The following is a 13,411-nucleotide window of genomic DNA, read 5'->3' on the forward strand; positions in this document are numbered from 1 at the left end:
TCACCCTTGATTTGAAAAGGTTTCTTTGGTTTGTGACACGTGTTCCCTGGTTCCTCTTGTCTGAAACATCAAACTCTTCCATTAAAAGAGGTACCAAGGTTTCGTTTGGTATTCGACTAAGCTATTTACATTTCAAGAGAAAGAGTGCATTTAGCCTATAACTAGCTCTTAAGCTTCCAAATTGAAACCCTAGCCACAAAACCATCTCATGCACAAACACCCAATCACTGCATATTAGGGTTGCATTGTTTTCATGGTTTTACATTAAGTTGTGTTCTATACCTTAAGTTTCACATCCTTCATAGACCAAGCTTTTGGATTCAAGTTAGATTCTTCCGTCAACTGTTTGACTGGAGAATCTAACTAGTCATTTGAATTCAGATTTTATAAGCATATCATAAAATCATTATCATATCATTGATCGTGCTGATCTCGGTGCGACAAGGTGATGAGCTCAAGAAGAGCTACCACTTCGTGAAGACCGAATGAGTCCATTTGGTGTAAGGCAAGGTTGCACAAAGGTAAAGCTACTATGTAGATAGGGATTTAGGAATTGAGTTTGTGTGGTCTTTGTATGAACCTTTGTTTACACTAGTGGATTGGACTCAGTGGAGAGTCCCCGGTTTCTTAACCCAGAGGTGGGTTTTTCCAGCCAAAAGCTTCCTTGTGTTCAATACTTTACAAAGTTCCTTTATGACCAAATAACCATTGTTAGAGGTAAACATTGTAGGGTTTGCTAGTATTGACACTTTGTTAACCAAGTAAACATAACTCAAGAATTAAGGCTAAAACATAACTGAAGATCACACTACATTGTTTTAGCATTATAAGTTTGCTTGGTTTATATACTTGTGAGCACCTAATAATCTGTACTTAGTTGACTAGCACGTTTGATTAGTCAATATAGTTGGTTTCGAAGTTTTTTATTGTAAGGTATTCTGTCTGGTTGGTCAAAATTTATGTTGGAACACTATTTTATTTCATTCGGAACTACATTTTGATATAGAGAGAGTAGATAGATAACACTAATTATGCTTTTGGAGAAGGAGTTGAAGATGGCGAGCTATAGTGTGAAAATTCAACACAATTCACCCAAATTTGCGCACTCTTTACCAAAGCCTCGGACTTGGCTAGTTTGGAAAGAGGTGTTGAAAGAACGTCAAACGCTAATACATGGTAACGATATTGATCCATTCCTACAAGTTGAATGCAATAATGGTGGGTGTCATTGACATGCCAACAATTCAGTATCATCATATATTTCTTTTCCACACTTAGCTGCAGTTCTGTTTTTGCATGGATGAAGTGTGATACCTATTATTGCATGTCCTCACAAAACCACCATGGCACCATCTCACAACTACAAATTAAAATCAAGATTGCAGCAAAAAGTTTGAAAATTGTTGGAACTTGCCATCTTTTATAAATGAGTTGTTCTTTTATTTATTTATTTGTTTTTTTTTTTTTTTTTTTGGTTGCTAAAGGAAGATGGTGAAGTACAAATAATAAGATTGCCGTTTTAGGCCAAGTGTTATTAATGACGTGAAACATAATCACAAGGCTTAATTGGATTAATAGTCCCTGTGATGATAGTGTAGTTGGAAGATAACCCATGTGGTAAAAAAATTAGGATTTAAGCCCATGTGGTAAAGTTTATTAGGATTTATGCTGAAAATTGAAAATTTTGTCAACTTTCTGTTAATTATTAGCACGTGAGCTAGCCCCACGCGTTAACAATTAATGGAGAGGTCCGTTTTAGCCTAATATGTGTATGGAGAGTTCTGTTTTAGCCTAATATGTGCAGCTCACATGCTAATAATTAACAAAAACTTGACAGAATTTTTAATTTAGTGCATAAATCCTAATAGACTTTACCACATGGGCTTAAATCCTAGTTTTTTTTTACTACAGGGGCTATCTTCCAACTACCCTATCACCATGAGACTATTACTCCAATTAGGCCTAATTACAATATAAGGTAACATAATTTGCATCACAATTCTAAAAGGAACAATATATTAATTCATTATCTTTTATTTTAAATTTAATGATGCAACTGGCGCTGTTGCATTCCGTCAATTTTATTAATTAATATTAATAACGATGGGCTAATTTGGTATTGTTGTGCTTAAAAAAAAAAAAAAAAAACAGTTTCTAATTTGTTATGAGAATAAACAGCTGTAAAATAAAGTTGTTGAGTGTTTGGTAAACTTTTTTTATTTTTTATAAAAGTGTTTTTAATTAAAAAAGGCAGTGTCTGAGTGCTTAGTAAATTTTTATATAAATTGCTTTGAATATATTAAATAACTAAAAATGATATAATATTTAATGTGATATAATAATTGTCAAAGACAAAAATGTAAGAGCAAGGATTGTAATTTTGTAAAACATGTGATGATATACTTGCCATTTGAAAATATCATTAAATGAGCACTAATTACTTTACCTTGAAAAAAAACACTTTTTATAGAAATATGGTAGACTCTACTTCTGTTTTTTCTATGCTTTTCTACTATCATTGACAACAATTTAAAAAAAAAAAAAACACTTTTTGTATGTTTTACCAAACACATTTAATAATCTAGATTTTTTTTAATAAGCTCCTTTTAATATAATCACCACAATCCCAAACCAAGCCTATGTCATCCACTTTTTATTTGTATGCATTGCACAAAGTATGAATTCTACGTGGGAGACTAAAAACATTGCCTACTAGTCTAAATAATCTCGAGCCTCTTCCTATTATTGCTTATTGGTTAGGATAGATGTCCTAATATGCATGTCTGACTTCTTAATTAGAAATTGCGGAAAAAATAATCATATTTCAATTGAACAAATTGATATATGATTGGTATTGGTTATGATAGATGTTTTAGCTAATTTATAAATTGTATACCATGTCCAAATCTCGTAAATGATGAGTTCAGAATTAATTTATTTCTCTTTATTTTGGTGTGTATATATATTTGTGGATTTTTATCATAAATGGTCCCTAACATTGGCTTAACTCATCATTTTGGTCCCGGACATTTGAAATCAATAAATTTAATCCCTGACATTATGGATAACCTGCAACAAGAAAATAAAGATGCTTGGGGACTGGTTACATGCTAAACCAGCATATAATTGGAGTAGGTCACATTTTAGGACATGTTACAAATGTGACATCTTGCTTAACAACTTGTGTGAGGCCTTCAATGCATAAATTGTCAAGGCAAGGGACAAGCCAATTTTGACAATGTTGCAAATCCCGCTCCGACTAGAGCACCCAGGCCCGTTCCCCCAATGAAAGACATGAAACGAGTTCCCCGCAAAGCATTTTTTCTTTCATCCTCGGAGAAAGAACCTGACAGTGAGGATGGCAAATAGAAGAGTCGATGCCTTGAAATGGAAAGGATTTGTGGGGCCAAGAATTGAGAAAATTATTGAAAAATTCAAGTATGAGAGTGGGCATTGCATTTCATATCTAGTTGGAGATATGAAATATCAAGTCTCACACCTTTATGGAAGAAAGGTTGCAGTTGACTTGGGTGCTAAAACTTGTTCTTGCAGGAGATAGGATCTTTGTGGAATCCAATGTCCTCATGCTATTGCCTGTATTTTGAGGAAGGGACAAGATGTTACCTTGTATGTTGTTGATTGTTACAAGCAAGCAACATACCTAAGGGCTTATGCATCTGTTATTTCACCATTGCCTAGCCAAGATCAATGGGACAAGCCTAGTAATGAGACCACCAAAATTGATCCTCCCATTTACAAGAAGCAAACTGGAAGACCAAAGAAAAGAGGTCTAAACATCATAGTGAAGAGCCCCCAGTTACAAGTCATGAAGGGAAGAAGTTGAAAAGATGGATTTATACCAAGCCATATGCATGTAGGTCATGTGGACAAGAAGGCTATACTTCCAAGATATGTGGAAAGCAACAAAATCAAGCATCTACTAGTCAATCCACTCAAGGAGTAACTCAATCTTCTAACAACAAGCCTACATCAACTCAAACAAGACAGATATGTGTGAAGTTTGAAGAGTAGAAATCTTTGTATTTTTTTTAATTGTAATAAGGTATGTGGAAGATGCGGAAGGTGTGGCCTAATTCATTTTTATTTTCAATTTTTTTAATGTGAAGTTGTGTATTGATATCTTGAGTATGTATGTAGGAAGAGGGCAGCAGAGTGGTTAGAGGAAGAGCCATGGGAAAAGGTACATGCAAAGAAAGAGGCATGGTTTCAAGCTCACAAGCCACCATTCCATCAATTTAACATGTTCAGTCAACCCAAGGATTTGGTGCAAAGAGAGGAAAGCCATGCAAGCCTTGAAGGATTTGGTGAAAATTTGGCAGCTTAGTTGTGTTTTTAAAGTCTTGGGTAAAGTACAAAAAACTATCTCAATTATTGGTGTCACGACACTTTCACACCTCATCTTTTGAAATTGACAATGTCATACCTCATCTTACGAATTTGTGCTAATGTTATACGTTCCGTTAGCCTGCCGTTAATTTGTCAGTTAAATGTTAACGTGGCCAGAGACGGGACCCACTTACTAATCCAACTGGATTAAAAAATAATAAAATATATTTTTAATAATTAAATATTCAAAAATTTAAAAATTAAAAACTAAAAAAAAATTAAAAATAGCCTAAGGATCTGGCCTTCCCTTTCCTTCATCCGCACCAACCCTTTTCCTTCTTCTCTTCGACAGCCACCAAAACCCTTCCCCGTCCCCCCAACCTTCCTCCACCACCCTTTCTTTCTGGGGCGGAATCCCTCCCGCGAGTTTGTTGCTGTTGGCCCGACACCGAATCAGCGACGAGCAATTTCTGATCTCCGGCGGAATTTCAGCAGAGAAGTTGTTAGATAGCAACAGTAGTTTCATGAGATTCTAGAGATTGAAGAGCCCTCCGGGAATCGGCCCTGTCAAGCCGTTATGCGACAAATCAATGGCCTCGAGATTCACACATTTGGAAATCGATGACGGAACGTTTCCTTCGAGCTTGTTCTGCCACAAGAAGAGAAGAGAAAGATTCGACAAGTTTCCGAACTCCACTGGTATCGAACCGGAGATCTGGTTATTGTCGAGCTTGTTGAGCTGGTTGTCGTAAAGAACCAGCCATTTCAACCTAGTAAGGTTGCCGATTTGGGTTGGGATTTTGCCTTCCAATCGATTCGCGCTAAGGTGTGAAGTTGCTCGAGCTTCGACAACGAGGAAGGTTGGGGGACGGGGAAGGGTTTGATGGCTGTTGAAGAGAAGAAGAAAAAAGGTTATGCGGGTGGAGTAAAGGGAAGGCCAGATCCCTTAGGCCATTTTTTATTTTTTTAGTTTTTTAATTTTTAATTTTTTTTTAATCCAGTTAGATTAGTGAGTGGGTCTCGTCTCTGGCCACGTCAGCATTTAATAGAGAAATTAACAGAAAAACTGACGGAGGTCTGACATTGGCACAAATTCGTAAGATAAGGTATGACATTGTCAATTGTAAAAGATGAGGTATGAAAGTGTTGTGACACCAATAGTTGAGGTAGTTTTTTGTACTTTAACCTAAAGTCTTTGATAACTATCTAAATATTTAAGGTTTTCTGTTTTTGCATTCGAAAACATGAGATGTTATTGTTGTTTAATGCTTTTGGAATTGAATGGGTATACTGTTATGAACAATGGTTATTTCTTTTGGAACGATATGCTATTGACAATGAAATATGCAAATTAATAGATTTTGTTTCTTATGCGTTTGAACATATGTCATTTGGGAATGTTATATTTCTTTTGGAATGATATGCTATCAGCATTTTGCCCAAAACCATTTACTAAAATGACTGGGCATTTTTTTTAAGTGGGAAAAATGCCTCATTTTAACTTTTCGAAAGGAAACAATCACAAATGTTTGCTGCCGAATTCAGCAAGAAAGGGAAAAAGTCAAGTCAGCACGTGAATCAACAAATGTTTGCTGCCAAATTCAACAAGTGAGGTGATTGGATGAAAATGCCCTCTCTTAAAGGGTCACGTGAGACAGCACGTGCATATTTAACGAAGGATTTAACGGATTATTGACAAAAAGACCACATTGATGTGTGGCACCGAATGTTATGGACTAAATTTATTGATTTAGAATGTTAGAGACCAAAATGATGAGTTAAGTCAATATCAGGAACCATTTGTATATAAAGAAAAAATTGAACACAAAATTGCGCCAAAAAAGTCTGAGTTTTTAAAGCATTAGAGCATCTCCAAAGGAGATGTCAAATTTTAAACATAAATTTTTAATTTGACGGCCTATGTGGCATTTTGACATCTTTCAAAATTTTGCTCTCCACCTGGTATGTCAAATTAAATATTATTTTACACTATTTTTTTTCTTTTATTTATTAAACTATTATTTAGTACCCTTTTTGACATCTTTCAAAACCCCCGAATTTCTTCATTTCACACCTTCAGCCATGGAAGCTCTGCAAGCTTCCCTCCAGCAAGTCCCTCACACCCAATTCAAACCCGACGCTGATAAAATCAAATGCAACCTCACCAAGAAAGGCTTCTCTCCAGCAAGTCCCTCACACCCAATTCGACCCCGACACTGATACAATCAAATGCAACTTGCAGAACGGGGTCGACAACGTCTCTAGGAGATGCCCGACTGTTTCTCTGGTGAAGGCCGTCGTCCAATCGATGTCCATTGAGCCAAGTTGATGTCCCACTGCTTCTCTAGAAACCGTGCCGAATTGAGATCCATTGAACCAAGTCGATGCCCAAGCCCAAATTCATGTCAAACTGATGGATCTCTGGCAGCTGGGAAGATGGGGAACGAAGCGACGACGTAGTTTGCAGTGGGGCTGCTGCTTTCTGGTTGATCTGCAGGGATCTGGATTGTCAAGATCCGAAGAGGATCTTAACCCTTCTTCATTTGCCTTCAGTTTCAGCGTTTCTCATAAAAAAAAATTAATAAAAAAATATTTGAAGCTGCTGTCAAATTTGACAGCAACCTCTTTGCTGCCAATCCATGTCAGCGCCACATAAGAATTGGCATTTCGGTTGGAGAATATTAGTGTAGTCTTTTATTACTATTATAACTTATGTGGACATTTTGACATCTCCTTTAAAGATGCTCTTAGGAAGTCGTAAGTTGGACCACAATAGCCATGGACTCATTTGCCAATCCAAAAATAAACATTGAAAAGCTAAATGAGTATGGACTCATTTGCCAATCCAAAAATAAACATTGAAAAGCTAAATGAGTATGGACTCATTTGCCATACCGAATAAAGCCCAATATTGAACATGGACCAAACAAAGCACAAAAATAAACATGACCAAAGAAAATCCTATAATAATCTTAATAACCAAGTATAACATTGTAATTTTCACTAACACATTTTCTCTAATGGGAGAGGAGAGAGTTCAAATTTGAAACGCATGCAGTGCATTGAAGAGTAATGCCTTATTTACTAAGTTAATGCACAACTTAAAATGGAGCAATATAGTAATTTTCACTAAATGAAGTTATTAGTTATGTTATAAACTGTTAATCTCAACTATATTTTTAAATAAAGGGAGCTCCAATTGAGAGAGACGAGAGAAATATGCAGTTTGGTGGTGGAAGGAAGGGTGCATGGTGCATGCATGGTTTTTCATGTTGCAGTGGGAGCAAATAGTGGTGGGACAAGCAGTTTGGTGCAACCTCATTAGGGTGGTTGGTTGCTTTTTCACCCTCCCAAACACCTTGACCCTGTAAGATTATGGTACGTTGACCAAAAAAGATTGTTAATTAAGGATTAGCCTAACTTGTTTCGTTTGGTAAGGGCATTGACATGTTTGGGGAGAATGGTCAAGCAATGAAATCAGTTACAATCTCACTCAGACCCCAAATATATGCTCTAATTAAGATCAAATTGAAAAACAAATTCTTCCATATTTTCTCCACGGCGTTAAAGATCCAATGGGGTCCCTTGGCCCCCATGGTCCCTATCTCCCTCCCTGTAGATCCCAACCAAGTGGCTTTGCAGATCTAACACGTCTGCTCCCATATTATTAATTTTTGCTTTTCTTGCAGTTTGGCGGTCAACCATAATCTATAATCTTATATTATATAAGCAGCAACCCAACACCCTTCTCCCTCTCATTTCTCTGCACCCCAAATCTTTGGTTCCGAAATTTCCAGCTTCCATTTTTTGTTTTTTTTTGGTTTTAAAGGTTTCTTGGTATTGGACGTAAGATCGAGGTGCTTTGTGTTTGTCAGTTTGTCAGTTTGTCACATCCCTTCTGAGTTTTGATTCTTGACGTGCTTTGGCGAACTTGAAATAGTCAGATTTCATTTACCATTAGCAACTGCTGGGTCTGCAGCTGGGTGTCCAGAGTCCCAAAACCCCAAACTCCACGTCACCTCTGTCACCAACAAAACCCACCACCCTATTCGTTTTAGAGTTAAACCATCACAATTTCACCAAAAGGGTTCCATCCAGTTGATATTTTGAGTATTTGAGGAGATCGATATATATCACCGGCCATTGACATGGGAAATTGTCAGGCGGCGGAGGCAGCGACGGTGGTGATTCAGCACCCGGCCAACAAGATCGAGAGGATTTACTGGTCTGTGGGCGCTCATGAGGTCATGACTTCCAACCCTGGTCACTACGTGGCTCTTGTCGTCAACTCTCCCACTATGAAGTCTGAGACCGGAGCTCCAGTGAAGCAGCTCCAGCTTCTCAGACCAGACGACACTTTACTCATTGGACAGGTTTATCGCCTCATCAGTTTTGAAGGTCAAGTTTCTAATTTCGTTTTTCAGTTTTCCAGCAACGAGTTTTAATCAATTAGGCTTTCCTTTGTTTAAAGAACAACGCTTTTCCGTTAGATTATGTAAATGTTACATCCGATTCACAGTATGACAATATAAACGTTTTTCTAGCAAAGAAACTCACCATATGACAATTTAAACATTTAAAATATTAGGTCTCTTTTGTTATATATGCACAGATGTGTTGAAGGAGTTTGCTGCCAAGAAGTCTGTGAAGCTGGGAAAGTTGCTGAAGGATAGAGGTGGGCTTGGTGTGGAAATGAAAATGAAGGACTTGGCGGTTCAGAATTTGAAGTCCGGGAACAACAATTCCATCAAGGTAAGTATAAAATTATTTGACCCTAAAGACCCTTCATTAAACCATCCTGGCATCAATCATAGTTGAATCATATGAACTCATTAGGCTAATTTGGTCATTCAAAATTGACGTGATAACTCCATGATATGAAACTCGGATTATCAAGTACTTTGTAGACTTTGTCTTTTGTTATTCAGTAGTGCGGGAATACGTATTTATGAATGTGTGTCAGGCATTTTTGCTTTTGTCTGTCACTTCAATTTATTAGAGCATCTTTAGCAGTTTTGTTAAAGTTTTGTTAGTTTATAAAATAAACAACATCAAAAAAACAATTTTAGCAAATTTTGGGTAAATCTTTTCTTTTTGTTAGACACTTTACCTAGGATAAAAAAATTAGATATTCTTGGAACACTATCCAATATTCTAAATGTTACAATATAAGTGGTTAAGTTTTTTTTTTTTTTTTCAATTATCCCACCACCACTGCTTGTATAATGATATTTACTGTACCGAATTGTGTACCGTCATACTAAAAAATCTCTTTAGGATGATATATATATATGTAAGAATCTCACCCGCTCAGGAGTGCCCATTAAAAATGGTAAGATGCAGCACCACAGTAGTATAAGCATGATTTGGAGACGAATCCCTTAACTGTTATATGAAAAGAGAACTTGTAAATACTATTGAATAATTAGTACTTTAACTGTTACATGAAGGAAAAAAAACCTCATACATAATATTGTATAATTATTAATTAGTTACGAGATGTCACGGTAATATTCTACTCAGGTATGCATGGCACAAATAAGTTTCCGCAACCACCGAAAGTGAGGGGTTATGTGCGGAGGGAAGAAGAGAATAGGATAGGGCTAGGCCTATCCTCACATTTTTTTGCAGCCCTTCCCCAATAAACATCTTTCATTATTCTTCTTTACAACCCTTCTCCTATTAGTCAATAATACAAAACACATTATAAACTATCTCCTATTTAAAATTTCAATTCCCATATTTGATTCCATACCAAGTAGGCCTGGTAAACGGGTCGTATTTGTCGTGTTTATGTCGTTTTCGTGTAACACCTGTTATCTTAAAGGGTCTTGTCATGTCACACCCGTTATCTTAACGGGTCCTTAACAGGTGAGGTCACTTTATCTGACCGGTTATGATCCGTTAAGAAAAATATATTTTTTGAATGTTTGCAAACATGCCCCAACCCAGAAACTCCAGAATCTTCAAAATCAGAAAACCCCAAAAACCCTGAACCTAGAAAATCCCCAGCCATTAGTTTTAATTTTAACAAAAAACCCAAATCACTAGTTTTTGAAAAAAAAAACACAGAATACCCAAAAATACAAAATTCATACCTTTAGCGTGTGCTTGCCTGTGTGTGGTTTTCTTGTGGCTGCCGGAGTTGAGTTGAAGGAAGTGAACAGAGGATGCGAGAGAGATACGGATTAAGGAGATGACGCGGGATTAAGTCTGGACTGGAAAAATCAGAGTGAATGAGAGAGAAGAGAATCATAGCCTCCAACCTAATGCACAATGGACGGTTGAGATTAAATCTCAACCGATCCAATGGTCACCAATTTTTTAAATTTAATTTAATATATACTTATATATATATAATTATTATAGTTTTTAGGGGTATAAAATAGTTAAATTAATATATATATATATATAAGTATTATAGTATTTTTTTAGGATTATAAAATTATAAAATTAATATTTTGCTTATCGGCTTACACGATAACGATCCGATTCGTTATTGGGTCGATCTGAACAACTGTTAATTTCATGTCATGTCGTGTCGGATTATCGGTCCGTGTTAGGAATTGTCAGGCTTAATTCCAACACTAAATTAATATTTATTTATTGGACATAAAATCAATAACCTTTAACATTTTGATTAAAAAAAAAAATCTCTTAACATTAAACCCGTTCACTTTTAATTAAAACAAAAAACTTTTCTGGTCTTTCACAATCAACCCAGGAGCAAGAGTCCAAGACTAAAAAGCTATTATTCTTCTCATTTCTTGAAATTTCATACCTATTTTCATATAAAATTCAGATTAATTCAACAAAAACAATACTATTTGTAAAATCTATCTTACTTTCTATAATTTTTTTTATTGTTTCTCGTCTTACATCTTACTTAAGTGTTATAGTTTGGACCTTTTGATCACTTCTTCTTATTAAATTTAATAGTATAGATAATGAGGTTATCATGCAACAGTTTCAAAATATGAAAATTCGTGAGAGACAATTATGATTATTGAAAATATAAAATATTATAGATGCATGTGTTATTATGGTGTTTTGGTTAGTAGTTGTGTAACTGTTATTCGTCATATTTTTTTGCATTTGTGAAAGGCCCTTCCTCACATGAAATTCTGGCTCCACCACTGATTATGTATTGGGTAAATGTCTGAACTGTAAAACATTTTTGGCCCCATTTTGCCAAACTCTACCATCTAATTAATATATATATATATATATATATATAGTTGAATAAAGAGTCGAACATATATATTTATTTGTTGAACTTTCGGGCCCCATTTTTTCTAACTCTACCATCCAATTCATACTCATGTATATTGAGTTGAATAAAGAGTCGAACGTATATATTTAGATAGAAATGATAAAATATATTTTGAGAATTTAAATTTATAGGGTCAAATACAAGGTCGAACGCATGAGCATTTTGGTTTGGAAAATGGTTAAAGAGTTGTTTACCTTTCGGTTTGACAATAAAAAACATGTTTATAACTCATTGAAAGGTTTGTCATCTGATGTGATTCCCCTTGCATATTTGCGCAATTGACTTGATTTAGCTCATCTAAAATTATACGGCTGCAAAACATAAGTGAGTTGTGAAAGAAAGTAAAACTCTTTCATGTATTTTAATCGTTGTTGCATAACATACGTCCATGGTTAGGATCTCATCCATTTGTTGGAATTTTGCGTTGCCATATTTGACAATAAGCAATGGTGGCCACTATGTACGATCCACTCCCCGAGTACATTCATTTTATTTTCATGAATACTCATGCTTATTTCTAGTATTTAAATAGAATAAGTCAATGAAAATTTAAAAAAGGAACAAAAATATATAAGATATGCAGAAGAATTAAAAGTGTATGCAAAAATAATTTTCTGTGTGCAAAATTTATAGTAACTGGCATGGCTTATGTCATCATTCCATAAGTCTTCCATTCCAATGGTTCATGGGGATGCATTTACCCCTTTATTCAAGGAATGTCAGATTTATGATGACAGTGGAAAGGTATCACTTTACGATTTGCAAAATGATACACTTCTTTTCTAGCAAATATTTGGTGGGGGTTCAGAGATTTCATTTTCCTCTACCAATATCATAACTGATAGAAGTAGTTCAACTCCTAACCAAATGATTAAGTTATGTTTTTCTTAGAAGACGTGTAGTTAATGCATGACTACTTAGGCTTAATCTGGTAAACAACCTTAGTTAGGTATGCTTAATTAAACTTATAATCTAATAGAAAAGATATCGATGCATGGTTTTAAAATACTTATTAATTTCTTCAGATGGAGAGTGTGGGAAGCAACCGTGGCAGCAAAAGCACTAACAACGGCAGAAGCTACAGAAGAGTGTGGGAAAGAACCATGGTGGTGGAGGTGCTGGGGAGCAGTGGAGGCCTGCCTTGCAAAGCATTGCAGAGGTTGGAACTTGAAATATTATGCATGAAGCACCACCACCCTATGATCTCATCAGAACCCTTGATTTCTCTGTCGTTCTCTCCCACCAATAAAAACAAGCAGAAGCAGCTACTCCTTTCGCTCTCTCCAATACCTTCATATTCTCTTTTCTCTTTTAGACTGACAGATTCCACTATTGTACGTCCTTGCTCACTAGCCATGACCTATAGCTTTTCCAGAGTTTAGAATCTTTAGATGTCATGCATAACTCATTGAACTTGGACACGGTCGTACGTATACCACCCTTGCAGATTAGGTTAAACCTTTAAATTGTTGTAATTAACTGCAAACTGTATTGCCCAAGGGGAACTTAGTTCCGTTTTATGAGGCTAATCAATTTCACCTTCTTTTGTATTTATCAAACAATGAATGCGTAGCTTAGTATCAATGCCATGAACCTGTTCGGTAACCCTTAATTTTATTTTCTAGTTTTTAGTTTTTATTTTTGTGTTAGAGATAAAGATGATAAATACATGAAAGAAATGAGATACAAAAAAGTTGAAGAAGGAATATAGAAGAACGGTATAAAGAAAGATGCACAAACTGAAAATAAAAAGGCTTATTATATTAACACCTCACAAATAGTTGAATAAAC

The 13,411-nt window shown here is 35.7% G+C and overlaps 1 protein-coding gene across 1 annotated transcript; it reads left to right on the plus strand.

The window, feature by feature from the left end:
• The first annotated feature begins 7,821 nt into the window (after positions 1 to 7,821).
• On the plus strand, positions 7,822 to 13,179 carry LOC103945765. Its single transcript, XM_009356356.3, has 3 exons — positions 7,822 to 8,745; positions 8,960 to 9,099; positions 12,646 to 13,179. The coding sequence occupies exons 1-3, from the start codon at positions 8,496 to 8,498 to the stop codon at positions 13,000 to 13,002; spliced, it is 747 nt and encodes a 248-aa protein (XP_009354631.2). The 5' UTR covers positions 7,822 to 8,495; the 3' UTR covers positions 13,003 to 13,179.
• Positions 13,180 to 13,411: the final 232 nt, after the last annotated feature.

Source organism: the organism of the source record quoted next, unplaced genomic scaffold (assembly GCF_019419815.1).
Source record: "Pyrus x bretschneideri cultivar Hongxiangsu unplaced genomic scaffold, Pyrus_bretschneideri_v1 Contig18, whole genome shotgun sequence".
Lineage (NCBI taxonomy): Eukaryota > Viridiplantae > Streptophyta > Magnoliopsida > Rosales > Rosaceae > Pyrus > Pyrus x bretschneideri.